The sequence below is a fragment of the Bos javanicus genome, chromosome 14 (genome assembly GCF_032452875.1).
Source record: "Bos javanicus breed banteng chromosome 14, ARS-OSU_banteng_1.0, whole genome shotgun sequence".
NCBI lineage: Eukaryota > Metazoa > Chordata > Mammalia > Artiodactyla > Bovidae > Bos > Bos javanicus.
Genome location: NC_083881.1, coordinates 54,893,196 through 54,918,588, shown reverse-complemented (window position 1 = coordinate 54,918,588; position 25,393 = coordinate 54,893,196). Strand labels below are relative to the sequence as shown.

At 42.5% G+C, this 25,393-nt stretch overlaps 1 protein-coding gene across 6 annotated transcripts in view; it reads right to left on the bottom strand.

The window, feature by feature from the left end:
* Positions 1–25,393, bottom strand: part of SYBU (syntabulin) — a 130,719-nt gene that overhangs the window by 83,020 nt on the left and 22,306 nt on the right. For 3 of the 6 annotated variants that reach the window (XM_061439120.1, XM_061439115.1, XM_061439117.1), the window contains exons 2-3: positions 2,793–2,873; positions 842–1,046 (exon numbers count right to left, since the gene is read on the bottom strand). In XM_061439120.1, the coding sequence (XP_061295104.1) occupies positions 842–1,046; positions 2,793–2,816 (229 nt within the window). In that variant the 5' untranslated portion in view covers positions 2,817–2,873. Of the gene's footprint in view, positions 1–841; positions 1,047–2,792; positions 2,874–6,715; positions 6,834–8,505; positions 8,648–25,393 lie in introns of all 6 variants that reach the window. The other 3 variants (XM_061439116.1, XM_061439118.1, XM_061439119.1) reach the window with 2 other exon arrangements.

Genomic DNA, 25,393 nt, shown 5'->3' with positions numbered 1-25,393 from the left:
AATGCTTCTCAAATAATATAAGTCTTTCTAGGTCACGTGCTTCAGTTTGTATGATAGAGATAATGCAGTACCTCTAGGAGGTAGGAAGGGATCTGTGCCCTTAACCAAATATGCTCACAGCTCTAAGGAAACTTTCTTAAACATGTATCAAAACTGACATATGTTCTCCTATTAAGAACCATCATTTCTCAAGCACCTCTGCAGGGCAGGCCCTGCGCTAGGAATACATTTAAGTATGTAGTCTCTTTCAACCTCTCAGCTACTCTTCAAGGTAGGTATTATCAACCCATTTTATGGATGTAACAACTGAGGCTTAAGGAGGTTAAGAAACTTGCCCAAGGTCCAACACATTGTAGGGTTCATAGAAAGGCCAGGCCTGTAAGTTCAAAACCTGTTTTCTTTCCCTCTAAAACACAAGGTCAAGCCAGTACTGGGATATAAGCCACCTTGATCTTGACCTTATTCATTAGGACTTGCTTTATCTTTGGGGATTTCAGAAACAGAAGTACCCAGGCTTACAAAGATTGTTTGCATGAAATGTAAGCTACGTTTTCCAGATTTAGCCAAGAAATATATTTTACAGTCATATAAAAAGGAAGTTAAGATTTCATATAGAAAATTATCAACTAGAATAACATAAAAATGGGGATGAAATTCCATGGGGTTGAACCATTAGAAACTGCTGTATCCCTAGGTTACAAGAGTCAAAAAGATGCAGCCTCCTACTATTCATCCTAATAACAGACATCTGCTCAGAGACTGTAAGAGGCCCGCTCCAGGTCCACTCACAACGCACCCGCAGTGTACTCACTTCCTGCCTTCGTTCCCGTGGGTACCGTACCTGAGCAGAAGCTGTTGCTGCTCACGGTCCTCGCTGAGCGCCCAGAGCTGCTGGGGTTGAATTCTCTGCTCTCTTCCTCCGAGAAGGGAGACTCAGAGGCGGGGGACACCTTGTGCTGTTGCTGAGGCAGATGGGGCCGAAGAATCAAGCGGGGAATCCGGCTTCGGGCAATCTCCTTCTCATGATGCTGTACTCTCAGCTCCTTCTCCAAATCGGACATCAGAGAGAAAACAAAAGGACACTTGTTGCCCCCTCTGAACTCCAGTCTGCTCCTTCTGGGCTCAGTGTCTGCGGAGCCACATTTCTGAATATTAAATCTTCACAGAGCAGTCCTTGTTTCAGTAGCTAAAATCAGCTCCAAAACTCTTCTACTGAGCTAAGCCTTCTAATTTATTGAAGATCACACGCTGCAGCATGGATGTGTGTACACACACACACACACAGACACACACACACACTTTCAGCTGCTAGCAGGAAGGCTATTCCTTTCTCACATGTCTAACTCACCTTGCCACTCTGGCTTTTCCTACCACATTCAAGCTTTCAGCTCTCTCAAAGGCTCTTTATAACTCACAGCACACTCTGATTATTACTCGATTTCCTCCAGACTTCCATTTTGCTTTCCCTGAATTAGCTGTGACAATTTGACTCCTGTTTTCCTGTCTCCTGACAAAGCAGACCCCTATACCTGAAACAGTTTCCCTAGATAGATCATGCAACCTTATCTTTCAAGTGCACCCCCTCTTCCGGCCAGGATTGTAATTATTCATTAATATCCTGGTACACAAGGCTTGTTGCCAACAGAAAAGCAAACAAAAATTCAATACCGGGTAAGATGGCTCCGCCTTTCTCATCATGTTTAGCTTTTGTTTTCCTTACAGGACACTCAGATGAAGACATTTTTTTCTCCCTGTCTCTCTCCTTCAAAACACAGCATCAAGTGCAGAGGGCTTTGAAAATGCCCCCAAAGCAGTATCTCAGCAGTATTTTCCCATTTTTAAAGTGCTTTGCCAGCCATCATTTTGTTTAGTCTTTCCAACAACGGAGGCCACAGAGAGCACACTAATTTGTGTCCCTATTTACAGATGAGGAAACTGAAGCTAAAAGAGGCAGAGATGCTCAGCCAAGACTGCCGCACATTACCTAGAAGCAGAACGGGGGCCTGCAGTCCAGAGCTGGTCGGTCGGGGTCACCCCCACCCTCCCTTATTAAAATGGACTCCCAGGACGGGCTCTCTGCAGGAAAAAAACCCACCGCTCCCTCCAACCTCTGCAACTGAAAAAGGGCTTTGGATTAGGTAACGAACACTGTGTGGAAACATGACCTTCTGCTCATTTCCACGCGGCTTACCAGGAAGGGTCGCTGCCAAAGTAAACACCTCTGAGAGGCCTTCACAGTGCAGGAATTGAAGGGAAAGTCCCAGCCGCGGGTAACTCCCGAGGTCGCTCAGGCACCCGCCCTATCCAGGGGCGAGAGCCGCACCCAGCCTGCAATCTGTGCCGTCACCCAGCAGGTATCACACGCCAGCCGCTCCGCTGGGCACCAGGCGGACGCTGAACCAATGCTGGAGTCCTTATTTCTCAGTCACCAATATATCAAATCCTTTTTAGTCACATCACACACGGAGGACGACGATTGAGAGCTAGATCCCCAATCTCCAATTTCAGGGAATGGGATTAACCCTTCGGAGTCCATCTTTTTAATCCTCAGTGTCAACCCTCCAAACACAGTACTGCCTCCCCATCTCCCGGGTCTCGGATTTCATCACCTGGGCGACAGTCCCCTGCCTTCTTATCGCGCTCGCCACCTCGTCGTCCCCGTCCACCGCAATCCTAAAGGTCACCCCTCCAGCTCTCACCTGATCCGCGTCCCTCCCCGCAGTGCCCACCTCTCCTCTCCCTCCGGCGCTCGCTGACACAGCCATCGAGCCCTTCGGACGTGCCCTCCTTACCTTGGTCTCCCGAAGGGGTCCCATCGCGCTGCCGCCTGCCGGCTCCTCGCGCCGCCGCTGCCGCCGTCCAGGAGGTGGCACCTGCGGGCACCGGGAGCGAGGAGACTACGCTAAGCCGGAGCGCGCCGCGGGCGGCCGCTGCTGCGGGGCCGACGCGCCGCCGCCGCCGCTGGCGCTGGGCTCCGAGGGCGCGCCCCGCCGCCCCGCCCCGGCCGGACACGTGGTGCCACCGCAGCTGCCGTCGCACCTCCCTCTCCCCCGACCTCCCTCACCTGCCGGCCCCCGAGAAGGCTCCTCGGCGCGCCCCGCCCGCCCGACTTGGCCGCGGGCTCTCCTCCCAGATCCCCGCGCCTCTCCAGCTCTGCCGAGCCCGACCCTAAGAGGGGTCGCGGACAGAGGCTCGGAGCATCTTCAGCCCGGAGAAGCCCAACACCCCCTTTTGGGCACCTGGTATGGGGTTCGAAAGGGGTGCACGTGGCAGAGAAGAACCCAGAAGAGCTGTGACATCACGGAGAGCCAACCTGTACCAGGGGAAAGTTTTTGCCTGGCGGCCCCTCCCTGCCCTCCGGGTTTTCTGTCGGCGTCCAGCTTCCCGCACAATTACCTCCCCGGAGAGACGGGGTGGGTCGCCCCCCACCCGGACCCCCGGCAAGCCACTGCTGCAGGCCTGACACAGCATCTGGGTTCCAGGATCTCTGAGGCTGCGCTCCTCCTCGGGGGCTTTGCATCAGAAGGGCCTGGCGTTGGCGGCGCGGCACAGCCGCAGGGAGAGATCGGCTGGCTTGGGAAGCCGGGCTGCCCCCTCTTCAGCTCCGAACCACCGCCGCCCGCCCGCCGGGAGTGAGTGCCCGGCGCGCGGCTCTGGCGACGCCTCACTCGGGCTCAGAAAACCGGTTCAGGGCGGCACTCCTCTCGCTTCTAGCGAAGTGCCTATATGCCTAAAGTTCTTGACCTCTCTGAACTAAAAGTTTATGCTCATTAAATTTGAGGGATAATACTAATAGCCTCGTCAAGTGTAGCTAGAAGGATTAAAAAAAACAGCTGTACCTACTGTTTGAACAGAACTTTCCAAAGGGCAGTGAAGTCTCCTCCAGCTCTTCCATTCAGTATTTGCTGCATCCTCTTACATGATAGAAAAAGCATTTGAGAAAGACAAATATGTTCAAAAAAAAGCTCTAAAACCTGTCCAACTGAGGACTTTGAATAGGGATCATCCATCGTGTGGGTCGTGGGCCTTGATTTATTACACTTCAGTTTGATAATGCAAGTCTGCATATAATAATTTAGAGGCCCTTTATTTCAGAATTGGCGAATATTATAAGTAGCAATGTGGATGGAGAACAGTCTGATTGTTACATCCAGTGTTCTAGGGAGGACGGGAGGACGATGGTCCTTAAAAGTCTGAAGGTCTGAACCTGAACCATCTTGTTTGTCCTCCAAAAAGCATTTTTTCTGAGTCTTCAACTTTCAAGTCTAGGAATGTACAGTGAGTCTAGAAAGAGCTTGAAATCAGAAGATTAGTGAAATCAATTTGCCTCCTCTATATCCATAAAGAAGTTTTATTACATACATCTTCGTGTCTTTTCAATCTACTTAGCTCTCTTAAGCAGTGAAGTTGATAAGTCTTAAGATTTTTATTTTGTCAGGGAGAGGTGATTAATTCATACTTTTAAACAGCTCATAGCTATCTTAGATATGGGTTTCAGGAAAGTGACATTCCAGAACTCCTACAATTATGGGCCCAAATTATGAGCCCAAGGACATACACTGTCAGACAGTATCGAACTGTTAATGTCAAACTGTTAAGGTGTTTCTGAGGTCCCTCTTGAGAATTAAATCTGGGAGCGTAAAAGCAGAAACACCCTCCACTGAGTTGTCCAAGTCAGAACTTCACATTCTTGACTTCTCCTTCCTATGACCCCCAAATAGCAGAAACCACAAATGATCTTCATGCTACCCTAGAAATAATGTCTTGGATCTGATTACTTCTAGCCTCTGTTTGACCGCATTATCTTCACTTAGAGACTAAACCACAAATGTCCTGGATTATTACAATAGTGGTCTAACTAAAGTTGTCTTCCTTCCAACCTTGCCTCTCAATTCCTCTCTTGCCAGTTTTGCAATTTTTCCACAAGGCCTTTCTAGCCATGCTTCTTTATTACAACTCATTAATGATTTCCCAGTTGTCCTCCAAGTAATACTCAAACTCCTGAATGTGGCATAAAGGCCTTTCCTGGTCTGGCTTTGTGTACGTCTCCCATCTCATTTCTCTCCACTGCTCTTCTGAGATCCTCCCTCCCCTCACCAATCCTGCCACCGCCACCCCTCCATCCACTGCCCCTGCCACTCCCCCTCCGCATACAAATGGACACCCCTCAAATTGTAGCACTTGCAGTTCTCAGGAAGTATCATGTTCTCTTTTCCCTCTAGACTACTGCACATAGTTGGTCCCTTTGTCTAGAGCATTTCTTGTACCCCACTACCCATCCTCCTCAACTCCTAAAGATACATTAAGTTTCATTTTAGAAACACCTTCTTCCAGGAAACCTCCCTTGATCTCCCCAAAAGACTCCCCTTACATACTTCCAGGACACCTGTATGCAATGCACCTGGGAAGAGCTGTTATGATTTTGTATCAGAATCCCCTACTTATTTGTCTGTCTTCACCAGGGATGTAGGCAATGCCTAGTACAGGTCCTGACACCATGAGTGAGTGACAGTTGCTCAGTTGTGTCCAACTCTTTGTGACCCCATGGACTCTTGCCTGCCAGGCTCCTCTGTCCATGGAATTCTCCAGGCAAGAACACTGGAGTGGGTTACCATCTCCTTCTCCACCTGACACCGTAGGCACTCATATTTAACAGTCAAATAAATGAATCATGAATGAGTGAATTCTCTAACCCCTTAAGGGGCCCAACAGTGCAAGATAAAGAACATAGATACAACTTCTGTTTAGAAAATGACTCAGATAAAGCTGCCTCCAATATGTCTTTGTATTTGATGATGGGGTGTGTGCCTTAAAAAAATCCAACATGTGTTCAGTGAAAGCCTTTTACTGCAGAAGTGCAGGCCTTGAGAGGCTGTGCTGTAGCCCTGTTGTCACCATAGCAACCCTGCTAAGGGAAAGGCTGGTGATTTAGTGTTCAAACGCCTCTTAGCTCTGTACTTTTGGAACCCAAGCCTGTTTTTATGCTGTTCTAAAAGGCAAGTTTTACAAATGCTAATATCTGTCTTGCCTTTAATTTCACTCAAGTGTTTCTCACGTCATTAAGAGAAGTGTCTTATAACATTAGGATCACACCATCAAAGAGAGATAATCTAATACAGTATAATATAGTCAGCTCTGATCTGCTCAAAAATATCCTCTACTTTAATACTTATTCTCTGGTTTTCAAATTTTGTGGCTTTTCCCTTAGAAATGACTAGAATGCTGATTTTTTTAGAAAATAACTACTTCGAACATTGGAATTCTTTGAGATTATAAATAATACCCCTGCCCAGACCTAGGAAGAACAGGGGAGATAGGGTACGGCAGATTGGGAGACAAGGGATGTGTTTATGTAATTATGTCCCCACATCTAGGGTAAATTAATTGCTGTTTGGCTTATGTGAAATTTGCAATTAAATGATTCATGCCTTTCATGTGCACACAACTTTCTATTTTCAGAGCTCTCTCACATGTATAATCTTATTTGAGCCCCCCCAAAATCCTGTGATGTGCATGTCGTCAATCCCTGAAACCAGATAAGTCATAAAGGACAGGTTTTTCTTGACAGGAAGCCCCCAGACTGCAAACTTCACAGAAAAGACAATACAAATATACAAATGCACAGCCACAGAGAAAAAAAAAAAAATCTGCACCATTCAACCAAGATACCTCCCAGTCCCCCACATTCATTCGCTCACTCTGCCTCTCAGCTCACCTGCGAATGCTGGGGGCTCCCTCAGATTCAGTCAGGGCTGACAAAGCACCAGCTCCTAATCCTATCAGCGGTGTGAGCCAGTGCTGCCGTCTGTCTCAGTGACCCGATGTTGGGTGATCTGCACAGCAACAAGGAGCGGCTGACGTGCTTTATAACACGTCACGAAGAAAAGAAACTGCATTCTGGGGCATCCTGGGATTCTTCTTTTTTTTTTTTTGTGGTGGGGTGGAGACCCATATTTTTCTTAACCAGGGAGAGAGCTGCCTGCTTTCCCATAAGAGCATGTGTGAGTGATTCAACCCTCCTCTTCTCCTATGTGTTGTTGTTACTATATGGTTAAGGGATTTTGATGTTGTGAAACTGTAGTGGGTAGAATTCTGCGAGGTCATTCCCTGAGGAGGGGGTCCAGAGAGTATCTGAAGCAATCGGGGGAGTGGGTACCTGAGGCAAGACTGGCTGGAACATTCACTGGGTTCAGAGTGTGTCGATTATCTCTGCTCTACAAAGGAGTCTTCAGAGAGAGCTCTCAGAGGAAGAACAGGGATGAAGGGAAACTCCAGGTGGGGAGGCAGAAGTTGGGGGTTGGAGTCTCTGAAGGATGGTAAGGATACAGTCTTCTGCTTGCCTGATGGGGCAGCAGACATGAGGTAATCCTCCCCAAAGCTGTCTGTTTGTGGCCTTTTGTTTGTGAGAATCGGGGACGATATTAGCCAAAGACACAGGTATGGTGATTGTATCGAACAAACTGGGGAAACACAGATGGACAAGTATGCTTATTGGGACAGTAGATTAGAATGATGGAGATTAAGATGCCCAGAAAGTATGAGTGTCAAGGATGCCACTCAGATAGGAGAAACTGAGCCTTGAGATGCTTCAAATGATGGGACAAGACAGGGAGATGTGTGAATCTCCAGACATCCAGAAAAGGCAGAGGAAGTTTTCTGTGAGGTCGACATAGGAAGGCCTAAATCCAGAGGCTGAATTCTGGGTCTTTCTTTCCCAGGAGACCAAGGAAAACCAGACAGTGTGAGCAGGACTGGGCCTTTCAAAGCTGCATGAACTCACTGTGATTAGCTAGCTATCTAGAGAGATGAGGAGTGAAGGCTGAGATTCTCCTCAGACCTGGCAGGGGCAGAACAGGTCCCTCAGCTGAAAGGCTCTGACTGACTCATTCAGCATCCACAGCAGTCTAGGCTTAGAAAAAAATGTCATAATCTGGACTCTCAGAAAGCAGGTCTGTGGTTAGATTTGTTACATTAAGATAAAAGAATCTTTTCTCCCTTGTATCATTTATTTCCATGAATTTGCTTTCCCTTCAGTTTTCTACTAAATGTGCTTTTATATTTTTAACAGTAATTCTTCCTTTATTTCTGCTATAAGATTGGAGGGAAAGAGGAGGGTTTCGAGATTGTCTCCTGGAAGGACCAGAGTGGTTTTGCAAAATGGAGCAGAGCGCCCCTAGAGGCCAACTACTATGATGGCAGCTACAGGAGCCCAGGGGAAACCTAGAAGCACCAGCTAGAGGCACTGCTGGTCGGGGGTGGAGGGATTACTTCTGCAGTTGTGGAGCTGAGGACACATTTGATTTCTGCTTTATTTCCACCTCCTAGGCCATTCCTGTGAACCATTTTCCTTTATCACCAGAAATTATGTGATCTAGTGAATAAATTTAGTCTTTGCTATGTAGCTGCCCTGGTGGCTCAGTGGTAAAGAACCCGCCCGCAATGTAGGAGACCTGGGATGGACCCCTGGGTGGGGAAGATCCCCTGGAAAAGGAAATGGAAACCCACCCCAGTATTCTTGCCTGGAGAATTTCATGGACAGAGGAGCCTGGCAAGGTGCAGTCCACGGGGTCGCAAAGAGTCAGACATGACGTAGTGACTAAACAGCAGCGATGTAGTCGCAGCTCTTTTCCAATCCATGCAGAAAAGTCTGGAAGAAGATACACCCAGAATTTGGGAATCTGGTCTATGTTGCTTCACCTGCCCATGTTTCATCTGTCCTCTCTAACTCTTTCATCAGAGAGAAAAGAATGCTTTTAAAAATATAAATTTTAATGTTTATTTTTAAAGGTACTAAAACCACACAGTTAAAATTTTGACAAATAAAACAAAAATATTACTCATCATCTCATTGCCCCAACATCAATTATCCATATTCCTTCTGTTAGCATTTTTGTGTATTTGCTTTCAGGCTTATCTACTATGCATCAAAAATAGCACTGTTAAAATGAGAATATGATTCTAAGTGACATATGGCATTTTAGGCCTTCAACGCCATCATATCTGGCTATTTCTGGATGACTGTGGTAGGCTAATACCGACTGTTCTCTCATAAAATACCTTCTGTTTGCCTTCTGATTGGGCACCAGTCCTCTGAGATAGGATGCTTTCAGCTTGTTGACAAACAGCTGGGGCTGCTGCTGGAAGTTCAGAGCACAGGCCTGGCTTCCCAAGTCCCTGGTGTCAATTACACTAGCCAAAAGTTTCAGGAAGAGCTGGTGGGGGGAGAGTTAGCAAGTCCAGACTGGAGAAATGACTCCAAGTTGGTAGGTTGGTAGAAACACTGTGTCCCTTTCTATTCAAAAGTGTCAGTACTAGCTTGCCATAATGTGATGTTAATTCAAAGGAGAGCAGGAACATGAAATGAGGTTCCCAAAGTCTGAAAAAAGATTTGTGATGGAAAGATGCACTTTAATAAAGGACAAGAATTCTCAAGTCCTAGAGACCAGATTTGAGTCCTCTGCCTCTTTCTCACTGCATGACCTTAGACAAGTTTTTAACCCCTCTGGGACTCAGTAGGTAATAAACCTTTGTCTCATGTTAGTTAAAAAAAGAAGGAAGGAAGGAAGGAAAGAAGGAAGGAAGGAAGGAAAGAAGGACGATCAGGTTGCACCTGTTAGTGTTTCTGGACAAATTAACTTTTCTCATCCTCATTTTCTCACCTATAAGAGGACTTAATAACAATAATTTGTTCGTACTACTGTTGTAAGGGTCAGATAAGAATCCATGCAAAGTCTGTCATTTATGTAGCACATGGTTGGGACTTCATAGATATATTCTCTCCCTCAGGACCAAACCATTCCAACACTACTGGTGCCTCCTGCTTGATTTGCATGCTCATCCTAATGATTTTTATTTGAATGCCATTAAAGGAAAATGATAAATGTCCCCCAGATGACTTATGAGATACAAAGTGAGAAACAACTTTTCATTAGAAAAGAAGATGACAGGACTTTTCTTCCCAAAGGTGGCTGGGAAAGGTTAGAGCAGATGGCATGATAAATCGCCAGATATCTATCATGCATTCATTCATTCATTCACCCATCGATGTTTATTTTATTCCAATTCTGAGTCAGACACTAGTTTAGGCACTGGTTCAAGAGCATTCAAAAATGAACATGTTTCCTGTCCTCAAGTATCTCACAGCCTAGTTAACAGAGATATGGATACAGCCATCAGCTGTTACACTATTATTGTGTTAACACCATGAAAGATGACCGTCCCCAGGGCTTGCCAGCATGTGAATCAGACTGGACTCTGAGACTTCCGGGGGGTGAATTTGGGGGGAATGAATAAGTTCTGTTGCAATTTTGGCTCCTTCAGAATTCCTTCCTCTTGCTCTCTCCTCTCTTCTTTCCACTCCCTTCCCCTCCCTCACTTTGTCCACCTTCTACCTCCACCTTCTTTCCACTTTGAAAGACTTCTGCCGCCCTAATTGTTAATTCAATTATTTAAAAATTCAAGAACACCATGTTATACTGCCACCTATTGGTTCACTGGTAAATTTCTATTTTGATACCTCAAGTTTCTTTGGTTTGCAACAAAGTTGTCTTCATAAAACAAACCTTCATTTCGGTCAAGTTCAGTTGCTCAGTCGTGTCCGACTCTTTGCGACCCCATGAATCGCAGCATGCCAGGCCTCCCTGTCCATCACCAACTCCCAGAGTTCACTCAGACTCACGTCCATTGAGTCGGTGATGCCATCCAGCCATCTCATCCTCTGTCGTCCCCTTCTCTTCCTGCCCCCAATCCCTTCCAGCATGAGGGTCTTTTCCAATGAGTCAACTCTTCGCATGAGGTGGCCAAAATATTGGAGTTTCACCTTTAGCATCAGTCCTTCCAATGAACAGGAAGGACTGATCTCCTTTAGGATGGACTGGTTAGTAGTATTGCCTTTATTGAAACTTAGAGCGCTTTCAGAAAACTTTCATAGTTTAAGGCCACACTCAACTGAATGCCAATAAATAGAATCAATATTCAGTGGGTATAGGATAATACTCACTTTGTGGTTCAAAAGACAGTAGTTCCAAGCTCCTTTCATCTCTATCTGCTGAGTCACTGTAGACAAGCAAGGTAAGTCGTGGGCAGTCATATGGTAAAGTCATGTTCTGACAGTGCCTACCTTGTATATTCCAAGGTGTATTTTTGAAATTAATAGACTTTTTGAGCAGTTTCTTAGTCTACAGCAAAACTAAGCAGAGGTATAGTTGTCATGTACCACTTTACCAAGATCTATTTTTTCTCCATTTTTATTTTTTAAATTATGAAAATATGATGACAGATTTACAGGAGACTTGAAAAATATAAAGTTACATATATTTCCACGATATATTACAATTATTTTTAAGTAGATAAGATTTTTAGTTGGAGTTTCAATATAAGAACTCTCAGAAATTAATAGAATTAATAGACAGAAAAGTAGAAGAACAGAGTAGACCTGAAAAGCACTATGAACCAATTCAACATAATTCAGATTTATACAATTTTCACAAAATAGCAGGATACAAATTCTATTCAAGTTCCCACAGACTATAAACCAGGAGACACTGGAACCAATACACGGACATAAAACAAGGTGCAAAAATTTCATGGCCTAAAGGTATTGAAATCATACAGAGTCTGTTCTCTTATCAATGTGGAGTTATATTTGAAATTAGTATCAAGTAATATTTGAAAATAACCCACATACTTTAAAGTGCAATGTGACGTTTACCAAGAGAGATAAGATCTATTCTTTAACTTTTTATCTTTGGACACCATCCATCCCCTGTCTACCTGATTAATTAAGTATACTTATACCCTACTTCTAAAGAAGGTTCAAGTAAGTCCCTATCAAATGGTTGGACACCTCTTACTCATCCCCTGCCCTTCCCTATACCCCTGACCCATTTGGTTTACTTCTGAAGTCTTCTAAATCTCCATGGCTGAATCAACACCAAGACTTCTGGATCTTTCTTGGATGGTCTTAACAGTACAGCATTCCCTCTTATTCTTTATAGGGTCTATTTGACGTCTTTTTGGTGCTTCAAACCTACCAGTCTACCACTCCATCTCTTGCTGTGCAAATACCCTTCCATCCTGGTTGACTGACAAATTAGAAGCTATTAAGAGAACTCAATCTCCTGCTTCCAGACCTATAAATTCACCTGCCTCCACCCCATTCTTCCCATGTCTGGTTCTGTAGAACGCAAGTAGTCTCTCTTCAGTACAAGGGTAATTCCTTTACCTGGGCTTTTCCACTTCTTAAGCAAAGTTATTCCATCAGTTAGTCCTTCTAACTCTCCAGGTTTCTATTTCCTTATCTACAAAATGGAATAATCACAGTACCTACTGGTGAGCATCAGAGGAGTTACTACACATGAAGAACTTGGAAGACTGCCTAGTATACATTAAGCATTCAGTGAGTGTTAGCTGTTATTACTAGCTATTATACTTGTTTCTTTTTTTGGATAACTTAACCTACTTTTCTATCAGACACTTAACATCAGCATTTAAACATCCTGAAACCTTTCCCAAGGAAACAAATAACTCTCTGAACTTTTGTATCATTCTAGTATTACCCATTGCTTCTCCCCATTCATCATAAAACTTCTTTAAAAAAGTTGATATTCCCAGGTCTCACACTTTTTTGCTTCTTCACCCAACCCACTCATACACTTGTACCCACCATTCTACCAAACAGCTTTTGCCCTAAGTCACAAATCATTTCTGTGTGGCTAATTCTAATGACTGGTTTTTAATCTTCATCTCTCATCAGTCTTTGGCACAATTAAAGACTCCAGCATTTTTGAAACCCACTTGCCTTCCATAACAGAACCCTCCTGTTTTACCTGTTGACCCAGTATCCTTGAAGTCTGTTTCTTAAATATTGGTATTCCTCAGCCTGGCCCTGATCCTCTTATGCTTTTATCCTACTGTTCCCCCGGTAGCAACTTTCTTTCCAGTTGCTTCAATTACTATTTATACACAGATCTTCCATAAATTTAATAAATTTTTATTCCATAGCTATCCCATAAGCCATCTGGAAATCTCAGGGTCCAAAACTCACTGTATTCCAAATGGAATCCATCGGTACTTCCTCTTAAGGTGGAACTTTTTTTCCTGAGTTCCTGAAGTTAATAAATGATATCATTGTGCAGACTCAGGAAGCTGGACGAACTCTCAACTCTTCTCTCACCATCACCTTTACAATGAACTGGAACTTAACTCATATCTACTCTACCTCTTAATTATCCTTAAAATGTGTTCATTTTTCTACCATTTCTGACTGCCTGGATTTCTAATCAAGTGCAGAGATTTGTCCCTTTGGTCCATTTAAAATAGCCAGAATGATGTCTTTCGACAAATCTGATCAGCCCCTACCCTGTATCCCCCAGCCCCAGTTGAAACGCTTCAGTCTCATCACTGCCCTCGAAATGCAGTTCATACACTTACTTATGACTTATACGATCTCTCGTGATCTAATCCTTGCATGCTACCTTTGTCTTTCTCCAGTGCTGTTCCATGTACAATATTTCTCAATCTCTAACCTCCATCGCTCCAACCAGCATCCAGTTCCTATTGCCCTCCAGATGTATTCATTGAAAAATTTGCTTTATTAGAGTCATGGAATTTCATCTCGGGTGTGAAATAGAACAAAGTGATTTTTGGCTTTGAAATACTTTCTGCTGGAACTATACGGGTGGATAGTATTATGGAAAGATAAAGCCATATCAAAGATATGGTGAACACAGAGGCTGTGTTAGCTTTTGTGTTTGTAACATGAATTGAAGGGCAATTCAGAAGAATTTAATGATCAAGTGAAATAGTGACTTCCAAACTGGTAGAACTTGAATACTTCTGCCACAGAAAATACATATATTTTATCTTATTCATTATAAAATAATAAGCTTGGTTAGCTTCATTATTTTAATGAACTCACTTCTCTTGAGTAAGAATTCAAAGAATTGTCTTTGCAAAAGTATTCCCATGATTCTTTCTTACAGATTTTCTCTTGTTTTCCCCTACCACATATTTGACTTTTATTATTAACATTGAAAATAATTCTAGATTAGGATTTATTTTTTAAAAAGACAGTGGCATTTATATTTTAAAATATTCATATGGTTGCATTGCTATATTTTTATTGTTACAATAAACTCAGGAAAATGTAACTTTTTCAAATAAATATAGGATTTTAGCACATCTATTTTGGAACTTAGAAAGATTTTTAATAAATAGTTAATTGGGAAGAGAATATTAGAAAACTCTACATAATAACCCTTTTAAAACACACTTGAGAGCAGCCAGTTTCCTAAGTATATAAAATACTAAGTATAGAAGTGTGAATTTGTTAAAACTAGTATGCATAAGCTGTTTACCATCTCCCATGGTAAACAACTGTTTTTTTGCATATAAATTGCTATTTTTTCCCTGCCTGTGCTAATGTCAGTCTCTCTCTCCACAGAGTTCTAAATTTAGAAGTATTCCTATGGAAAGGACTGTGAAATATTGCAAATGGGGAATAAATATAGGCTTAAGAACATTCTAGTTCTTATTTTTGGCTTTTCTTTATGCAGTAATGTATATCTGAAAAATATTGTTTTAAAATAAGAAAATTATTCATCACTAAATACAATGAAGCCAAAGAAAATAATAATTAGGCAGTTTCTGTAAGTCCATCTAAAAACTGCCCTACAGGGTTTTACTTTTACGGCTGAGAATCCTTTCTGTAAATTCCAGACTTTTTATAAATAAGTGATTTTATTTATTCAATAAATATTCATTGAGCCTTTTTTGGCTGTGTACCAAGAACTTCTGTAAATATTGGGAGAAATTTAAATAGTTTGCCTTGGTAGCAGGTGGGATTTTTTATTTCACTCTGCCCTTGCACACTGTCCTAAGCAGTGTTTAGACTGTTAGATGGCCATGGAGAATAAAGGTAGAATGAAGAACTCCATTCAAATATTAAGCCATACTGCATCCTTTGGAGCAACTTTTAAATAGCAAAATAAAATATGATCATTTTAACACTTATAGGATAATAACATGACCTGTTTAATATTCATATTTCAATTTCTAGCTTTAAGCTATATTTTAAGATAGTGAAAAGTGAAGTCGCTCAGTCATGTCAGACTCTTTTCGACCCCGTGGACTACACAGTCCATGGAATTCTCCAGGCCAGAATACTGGAGTGGGTATCCTTTCCCTTTTCCAGGGGATCTTCCCAAACCAGGGATCAAACCCAGGTCTCCTGCATTGCAGGCAGATTCTTTACCAGCTGAGCCACAAGAGAAGCCCATTTTAAGATAAAGCAAGAATTAAAACACAGAAAAAAAAAAAACCATAACAAAAGAATGCTACCTGTTGATATAGAACATATGCTGTAGTTTTTCTTTAAAATTAAGAAATACAGTCAAGTGAGAATCAACCAAGTCTTTTTTCCCCTTGGTTGAACCCCTTGAATTACTTTTCACAGAGTGTTGCTGTTTATATAAGCATCACAAACTAGTGGACGCACAACAGCCGTGAACGGTGGGAAATGTACTCACTTCACTTTATTTTGCTATAGTGGTTCTATTATGATACTTTACTGCAGAATAATCACTTATCCATCATTTACAAACATAGCCAGAGATCATGGTGATTTACAGAAGTGGTTTGAACAGAAAATCCTGTTTCTTTTTTTATCAGAAGGAATATGGTTCTCCTTCAAAACTGAGGTTTTCTGATGTTCTTTTGCCAAAGGGTAGGTAATGTGTTTGTTCTGGTGAGTTTTAAAAAGAAAAGGTTGACAGCAGGTCTGCCGTTATATACTCCTGGCATTGGGCCTTCCATGGAAATGTGCATTAGATATTCAGGCCCTTTCTCAAGCATTCTATTCCTGTAACCTGACTTCATCTGTTCCTTTCCACTGTTGCCATTGAAACTGGAAATCACTGCAGAATATAAATCATATGATAAATATTGGGGACTATGTCTTTGTAGTTTTTCAGCATCAGTGCCAAACTTTCTTGCCTAGAGAGCTGTGTGAGGCTTTTCAACCTGAAACCTTGGAGCAATCCCGTTCTCTAGCCAACTGGGAAGCATCCGCAGGATTTTACTGCAGCAGCCCTCCAAAGGGATTAATAAACATTTCAGGTTCTTTGAGTGCATATGCTTTTAAGGCATGCTCATTGTTGGGTCTATATTTATATCCAATAATTTTAAACTCTGAGATGCACCTTCTTTACGAATATCCCCAAATGTGATGTACGCAGTTTTAAATAACATTATTATTATAAGTGAAAAGACTTTCCCTAAAATTTTCCATCACAATACTACCCCTCATTTTGTCTGATCCTACTGAAGGATGCTACCTTTGGGTTTCTTTCCGCACTCACCAGTAAGTCAGAGTGGAAGACAATGTCATTTGGAGAGTAGGTCTAACATCTCAATGATGAGTAGAGGTGCAGGACATATTTAAGGCTAATTAACACCTTCAGGCGGAGAAGGCAATGGCACCCCACTGCAGTACACTTGCCTGGAAAATCCCATGGACAGAGGAGCCTGGTAGGCTGCAGTCCATGGGGTCGCTAAGAGTCGGACACGACTAAGCGACTTCACTTTCACTTTTCACTTTCATGCATTGGAGAAGGAAATGGCAACCCACTCCATGTTCTTGCCTGGAGAATCCCAGGGACAGGGGAGCCTGGTGGGCTGCCATTTATGGGGTCGCACAGAGTCGGACACGACTGAAGTGACTTAGCAGCAGCAGCAACACCTTCAGGTGGGCTTCCCAGGTGGCTCAGTGGTAAAGAACCCACCTGCCAATGTAGGAGATGTGTTTTTGATTCCTGGGTTGAGAAGATCCCCTGGAGAAGGAAATGGCAAGCTGCTCCAGTATTTGCCTGGGAAATCCCATGGACAGAGGAGCCTGGCGGGCTACAGTCCATGGGGTTGCAAAAGAATGGGACACAACTCAGTGACTAAACAACTACATCTTCAGGTCTCTCTGGATTCTCACTTATAGGCCTGAACCTGTGATTTTCTCACTGACCATGCTTTTAAACAGAGGCTCTCACACATGTAATCTATGAAGGAGGGCCATGTCTGCCCTATGCTCCAACCAGTGCATTCCATCTGCTTTCTTAAGTGTTATTAAGCGGTCTTCCACAAAATCTGCTGAAGTTTTTAATTCACAAAGACAAAGGGGGTTGTTTGATATGTTATAAAGAGAGGTAAGTGTGGCAAAAATGTCAAAAAAGCCAGGATTTTAAATGTGTTCGAAGCTGCTGGCTCTCTCAATGGTGACTAAGATGGGGGTATTGAAACTCAGAGGGGTATTTCCTGCTTGAGCAGGTCAGGAACTTCTCTCTTCATTTGGAGATTAGCACTAATACTATTACCCATTAAACCAATATGCTTGTTATTTACATCCACTCCAAGCTCATAGACATTGTTAAGAATTGCATTTTCTTTGAACCTTGTATTCACCTGCTTGGCCTCTTTAAACTCAACAACTTAACATTTGACAAAGGAGTCTTACCCACATAGAATGTATACGTCATTTTGTGGTCACCAAGCACTTGCGTTTTCAGGTCCATTTGTAAGGATGGAAAAGTACTGGGTTTACCAAACAGTGATCACTAGATCATGTTTGCCAACTTTCCCAATGATGTGGGTGAGCCTTATGTTTATTTACTTTCAGCAAGACAGTATTGCTCAAGTCTACTCCACAGTGGACTTCCGTTTGGGCAATGAGAGAAAATTAGCCAAGGGAATTTCCAGTTTGCCATTGTGTAGGCAACAACAAACAGCTTGACAATCAGCCGCTTCTTGCTTGCCCCAGCACCTATAAGACTTCTAGTAATGACTGCAGTTTGAGGTTCTCCAGGGTAACAGGGGTAGAGGCTTTCAAATCAGATACCTCTTTGGTGCCTTTCACTGCCTACACGTTTATTTACATTGTCCTTTTTCAACGAGGAGCCCACACGGTCAATAAAAGCAGCACTGTATTTCACAATGGCCCAGTTTGAATTTGCTCTTTTGTACACAGAGAACAATAAGTTTTACCAATCACAACCCCACTGCCAGATTCATAAGAGCTCTTCACCTCTGCCTGCATAAATATTTACAAATATCTATGATTCGTAAGATCCCCTAGAGGAGGGAATTGCAGCCCACTCCAATACTCTTGCCTAGGGAATCCCATGGACAGAGGAGCCTGGTCAGCTAGTCCATGGGGTCGCAATGTAGGCTAAAGCCAACAGTCTCCTACGTGGTCTTCCTTATGCAGCCTCTCCTCCACTCTAATATATATTTGAGTCTACATATGAATTTAATCTATATAGGACTCTAGAACAGGATTTATTAGCATAGGATTCGTCCTGGAGAGCCCCTCCTCAAAAATCTTCTTGGGCCCTTTGGTCTCTCATGCCCTTGGCTTCGTTGTTGTCGTTTGGTCACTAAGTCATGTCAGATTCTTTTGCGACCCTGCCAGGCTCCTCCTCTTTTCCAGGCAAGAATACTGAAGTGAGTTGCCATTTCCTTCTCCAGGGGATCTTTCCAACCCAGGGATAGAACTTGCATCTCCTGCACTGGCAGGCAGAAAGTGGACTTTACTTCCTGCCTGCAAAAATTTGCAAGCAAATTTTTTTGTTACTTTGCAAAATTTCTTTGTATCCCGCCTGCTTTCAGATCCCCCTTTCTGAAGTATATACGTCACAGAATTTAGCAGCCATTCTCCATTTGTTTTCTATTTATCTGTTTGTATTTTCCTCTCAATCCTAAAAGCAAAGAAATATGTATTTTACTTTCTTTTTACCCTTCCAACGCACTGGCGCCAAACATAGTAAACAGATTATAACTACACATTTATTGATAAAAATTGATTAAGACATCTGCCATACAGAAAAGTCATGTATGACATTTATCAGGGGTTATTAAGGAGAATATGGATCCTGAGATATTCTTGATTTTTTTAGGGGAAACCAAGCAGATAGCTACCACCTTCTTCAACATGATGCATAAGGCCACTGTCAGGGAGTCCACAAACAAATGAATTAAGCCAGGCACCAGAAATATAAACAGGCATAAAACAAAGTCCCTTCTCAGTCTCCCTCACGCATATTCTACCTGGAGGTGGGAAGGTCAAGCTCATAAATATATATGAATAAAACAAGGACATTAAGGCAGAGATAGGAACAATAAAGGACAGAATAGGATAGAAAAGTCTCTGGATCACACCTAATGTGACATTTATTAGGTATCCCGTTTAACTCTTATGACTGGCTTAAAATATTCTAATTTTGATTAGTCAATGTGTATGTATATAATTGTAATGAATCAATTAGGCTTTTAAACTTGGTCACTGAGGGCATATTTTTGAAAAAATGAGTCACAGTTAACATAAGGCAAACCAACATCTGATGGAGGTCATCTGATGGAGGTGCTTTTTACATCACAATTAAAATATTTCTGTATTGTAGTAGTGTAATGTTAATTGCTCAATCCTATCTGACTCTTTGTGACCCCATAGACTGTAGCCCTGTAGCTTGCCAGGCTCCTCTGTCCATGGGATTCTCCAGGCAAGAATACTAGAGTGGGTTGCCATTCCCTTCTTCTGAGGATCTTCCTGACCCAGGGATCGAATCAGGGACTCTTGCATTGCAGACAGATTCTTTACCATCTGAAGTACAGGGAAGTCTGATGAAGTCTGGTGATACTTTATTATTCATCTTTGTCTTTCCTTCACCATAGTTTGTTTTTTTTTTACTTAAAATTCTCTTTTTTGCTCCCATTTTCTAGTCTTTGATTTGACTCCCAGCTCATACTCTCAAGATTCTATCCCTTTTGTCCTCAAATAAATACTGCATGTATTTATTGGCTTTGTTTCATGTGGCTGATGCTTTTCCACACTGAACAGGTTAGACTGTCCTGCACCACTACTTAACAGTTTAAATTTGAAAGTATTGCGCAAATATTGTGCAAAGTAAGTATTAAGTTTGATCACTTAATATATTAAGCTAAATCAACAATTACTGAAGTAATTCAGTAATTTTGCAAAGGGCTAACCAAGATCATTTCTGACTTCAATGAATCACATAGAGTATATGTTCAGTTCAGTTCAGTTCAGTCGCTCAGTCGTATCTGACTCTTTGTGACCCCATGAATCGCAGCACACCAGGCCTCCCTGTCCATCACCAACTCCCAGAGTTCACTCAGACTCACGTCTATCGAGTCAGTGATGTCATCCAACCATCTCATCCTCTGACGTCCCCTTCTCCTCCTGCCCCCAATCCCTCCCAGCATCAGAGTCTTTTCCAATGAGTCAACTCTTCACATGAGGTGGCCAAAGTACTGGAGTTTTAGCTTTAGCATCATTCCTTCCAAAGAAATCCCAGGGCTGATCTCCTTCAGAATGGACTGTTTGGACCTCCCTGCAGTCCAGGGGACTCTCAAGAGTCTTCTCCAACACCACAGTTCAAAGCATCAAATCTTCGGCGCTCAGCCTTCTTCACAGTCCAACTCTCACATCCACACGTGACCACAGGAAAAACCATAGCCTTGACTAGACGAACCTTTGTTGGCAAAGTAATGTCTCTGCTTTTGAATACGCTATCTAGGTTGGTCATAACTTTCCTTCCAAGGATATGTTAGGAAACAACATATAAAAATTTGAAAATTTAAAGGCACACAATATATGTAATGGCTGGAATCAAGAGAGGAAAAAAAAGCCACAATGGAATATGTGCTGATTAGTGGTATATAAAATAGATTAATAGATTAATTAATAAAAATAGATTAATTTACTTCTCAAAATGTGTTGCTAGTAACTCAATCCTATAAAATTCTTGGTGAAAAAAATATAGTCCATCGTCAACAAGGATTAGGAAATGCTATATACCAAGTGGCTCTTTAAAAATTCTCAATACATATTAAGCCAGTAAGGGCCCTGAGAAACCCTGCAGTAAAAGACACCAATTGACTTCATTTAAGTCAGCGTTTCCCTAACTCATTTAACCATGGAACGTTTTTTCTTAGAAAATGTAACTCTGGCAGTTCCACTGTTAGAAGAAGCATACTTCGAGGAAAGTGGTTACAGATTAGATGCTGAAGAGTTCAGAAATGGAGGAGGCCACTTGCATTTGGGGAAAACCACCTATGAAGAAGGAGTGTTTTTGAGTTAGATATTGAAGAATGAGGTAAAGATGAGGCAGGGGAGGCATCTCAGACAAAGGGAACCTTGTGAGCTGAAAAACAGAGAGAGCACTAGGTGTAGGAAGGAAGGTTGGGAAGAGCCTGTCTGGTGAAAGCAGAAGGTTCCTGTAGGCTGCAAATGGACGTTAACACTAGAAAAATGGTACTGCAGAGTAGAATGATTAGCAATCCATGTATCCTTATGCATTTCTCTCTCATATAGTCATAATTTCTTATGTGCTCATTTAATCATGAAGTGTTAGTTGCTCAGTTATATCCGACTCTTTGTGACCTCCTGGACTATAGCCCACCAGGCTCCTCTTTTCATGGAATTCTCCAGGCAAGAACACTGGAGTCAGTTACCATTTCCTTCTCCAGGGGATCTTCCCTGACCCAGGGATCACACCCAGGTCTCCCACACTGCAGGCATATTCTTTATAGTCTGAGCCACCAGGGAAGCACAAGTGATTACTCAATTAAAACCTGAATGGTCTAGGCCAGCAGTGTTCAATAAAAATAATCAGTATCATAAATGTACTTTTATATACAGTATTATCAATGTACTTTTAAATCTTCTAGCAGCAACATTTAAAAAATAGATTAATTTAACTTTAAAATATATTTTATTCAACTCAGCATATCCGAAATATTGTCACATCAACATGTCAGGAATTCCCTGGAATCCAGTGGTTTACCACTCTGAGCTTTCACTGCTGAGGGCCCAGGTTTAATCTCTGGTCAGAGAACTAAGAGCAAGCCGTGTGACATGGACAACCCCCCCCAAAAAACATGGCATCCATATAAAAATTGTTAATGAAAATTTTCTCTTTTGGACAAGTCTTCAAATTCCAGTTTGTGCTTTACAATTACAACAGATCTTAATTCAGCCCAGCCACACTTCAAGGGCTCCATCATAACCACATGGTTAATACTACCATATTAGACAGGATAGGTCTCTACATCAGCATAAATTAGCTGGATAAAGCAGTCAATCTGGACAGTTTCCTAGTAAATGTAATTACAATTGAAAGTTTCAAGTCTTGAAGATTCAATTGGGAAGACAGATTTGCTTTACCAGTTTTTGAAATTTATGTTTTATTTTTTGGTTGGATTGGAAACAGGCAAATCAAGTGCAATTATAGTTTAAACGTGAGAACTTCCATTTTTCCTCCAAATCAGCTCAATAATGTAGATAAATTACCTTCTTCCTCTCCTATGGCTCTCCTTTAGCTACTAATAAGAGAAGTCAGTGGATTTGTGACAGTTACACTCGAAGTCTCTCCTACATATGCCAGCTGATTTGTAGCCACATACAAGCTCTAGGAAACTATTTTTGAGATTTTTAAAAATTTAAATGATCCCTCCTGCTGGTGCAGCTTCTTCACACTTCATCACATTTCTAAATAAGTGATCGTGTAACTGAAGACTTCATGTCCCCAAGGCATTATACCAATACTTCCAAATGCTCCTACTTAAAACACAAAGCAGCTTTATTCACACTTCCCATTTTTGATTGCATTAAAGCCATTTGGGGGGAAGAAAAGCTAGACACCTGCTCCCCTGTTTTTGTTTTCTGCTAATTGTCTTTACTGAGAGCTTGTACGTTTCCAAAGCACATTAATACCCATCATAAACTGAGTGAAAATGGCACAATCTTTAAATGGAAACGTTGGAAAATCTGCTGCTTTAAAAATGGAAGATGAACGCCAAGCCAACTGCTGTGCTTCTCAGTGGAGCGCTCTTCTCGACGCTACCAGGGTGGACTTGGGATAGAAATGGAAAACATCCAGCGACGCACCAAGAGTCTGAAAGTCCAGGGCTTTATTCCAGGGTTTCTGAACAGCAGCGCCATTGACATATTTGGCCTGATAATTCTTTGCTGTGTGGGCCTGTCCTTTCATTGTATGACACTTAGCAGCATCTCCATCCTCTACTCACTAGATTGTAGTAGCATCACCCCCACAACTGTTCTCATCCATGTTTTGACAAATCAAAAATGTCTCCAGACATTCCCAAATGCCCCCTGGAGCACAAAATTGTCCCTGATTGAGAACCATTGCTCTATTCAAAGTCTGAACATTATATGTTTACAAATAAAGAATGAACTCTAGGTTGGGGTACAAATACATTACTATTACTATCTACATTTTTATGAACTTGTAACCTTTGGAAAATAGATTCTCCTCCTCTCTGGTCAGCTGTGTCCAACTCTTTGCGACTCCAAAGAGTGGACTTTGGGGACTGGAGCCCACCAGGCTCCTCTGTCCATGAGATCTTTCAGGCAAGAATACTGGAGTGGATTGCCATTTTCCTCCCCCAGGGGATCTTCCCAATCCAAGGATCGAACCCGTGTCTCTTATATCTGCTGCATTGCAGGCGGATTCTTTATTGCTGAGCCAAATAGATTAGAATCACATAATAATCTCTTGTGTTCCATCTCTTCAATCTCAATGATCTTGTTTTAACTTACTGTCTATGCATCCGGTCCCACCACTTCATGGGAAATAGATGGGGAAACAGTGGAAACAGTGTCAGACTTTATTTTTCTGGGCTCCAAAATCACTGCAGATGGTGACTGCAGCCATGAAATTAAAAGACGCTTACTCCTTGGAAGGAAAGTTATGACCAACCTAGATAGCATATTCAAAAGCAGAGACATTACTTTGCCAACAAAGGTTCGTCTAGTCAAGGCTATGGTTTTTCCTGTGGTCATGTATGGATGTGAGAGTTGGACTGTGAAGAAGGCTGCACGCCGAAAAATTGATGCTTTTGAACTGTGGTGTTGGAGAAGACTCTTGAGAGTCCCTTGGACTGCAAGGAGATCCAACCAGTCCATTGTGAAGGAGATCAGCCCTGGGATTTCTTTGGAAGGAATGATGCTAAAGCTGAAACTCCAGTACTTTGGCCACCTGATGTGAAGAGTTGACTCATTGGAAAAGACTCTGATGCTGGGAGGGATTGGGGGCAGGAGGAGAAGGGGATGACAGAGGATGAGATGGCTGGATGGCATCACTGACTGGATGGACGTGAGGCTGGGTGAACTCTGGGAGTTGGTGATGGACAGGGAGGCCTGGCGTGCTGCGATTCATGGGGTCGCAAACAGTTGGACATGACTGAGCGACTGATCTAATCTGATCTGATCTGATAAAATTTTTTTGGGGGGGCTATACCAGAGGATCTTAGTTCCCTCTCCAGGGATCGAACCCAGGCTCCCAGCAGTGGAAGAGCAGAGTCCTAACCACTGGACCACCAGGGAATTTCCGGCTTACTCTCTAAGTTACGCATCCCAGCTCATTTTTACCCAGAATTCATATGCTATAATGATAATGTTGACTTTCATAAACAATCCTTGCATAAAACAGAATGAAAAGATGTAGCAGCTTGAAACTCTTTAGATATATTTCAAGTGTGCTTATTTAAATTGTTTTTACAATGGCCCATAGGAGGAAATGGCAACTCACTCCAGTATTATGGACTGGAGAATCCCATGGAGAGAGGAGCCTAGTGGGCTACAGTCCCTGCGACTGCAAAGAGTCAGACCGACTGAGCAACTGAGCAGGCATGCGTAATGACCTGCACTCCCTAAATAAAGAAGAAAGTCACTAAAACTTCACTACCATAAATTGGTATCTTTTGGTAGTATCACAAAGAAGATGCATCAATTTGTGTTTTACATAGAATATGAAATATTTCCAACCACTTAAAACACTATGTAGGCTTCCCTGGTGGCTCAGACCATAAAGAATCTGCCTGCAATGCAGGAGACCCAGGTTCTATCTCTAGGTCAGGAAGATCCCTTGGGGAAGGAAACGGCAACCCACTCCAGTATTCTTGTCTAGGAAATCCCATGGACAGAGAAGCCTGGCAGGCTACAGCTCATGGGGTCCGAAAGAATCGGACACAACTAAGCGACTAACAGTGTCGGTTTCAAACACTATGCATGGATAAAACACTTCAAAGCAAGATTTACATTTCTTTCTCCTTTAGTTCAGGAATAAAGCAATTTATACTTAGTAGAGCCTATTCCCTGCCATATGTAAAATCTGGGTATTTAAGAACAGTGAAAGCTTATTCCATGTTTTTAGAACAGGTTGTTGTATTATTTAGTCACTAAGTCATGTCCAATTCTTTGTGACCCCATGGGCTGTAGCTGCCCAGGTTTCTCTGTCTACAGGATTTTCCTGGCAAGAATACTTGCCAAGAATGGGGTATCATTTCCTTCTCCACGGGATCCTCC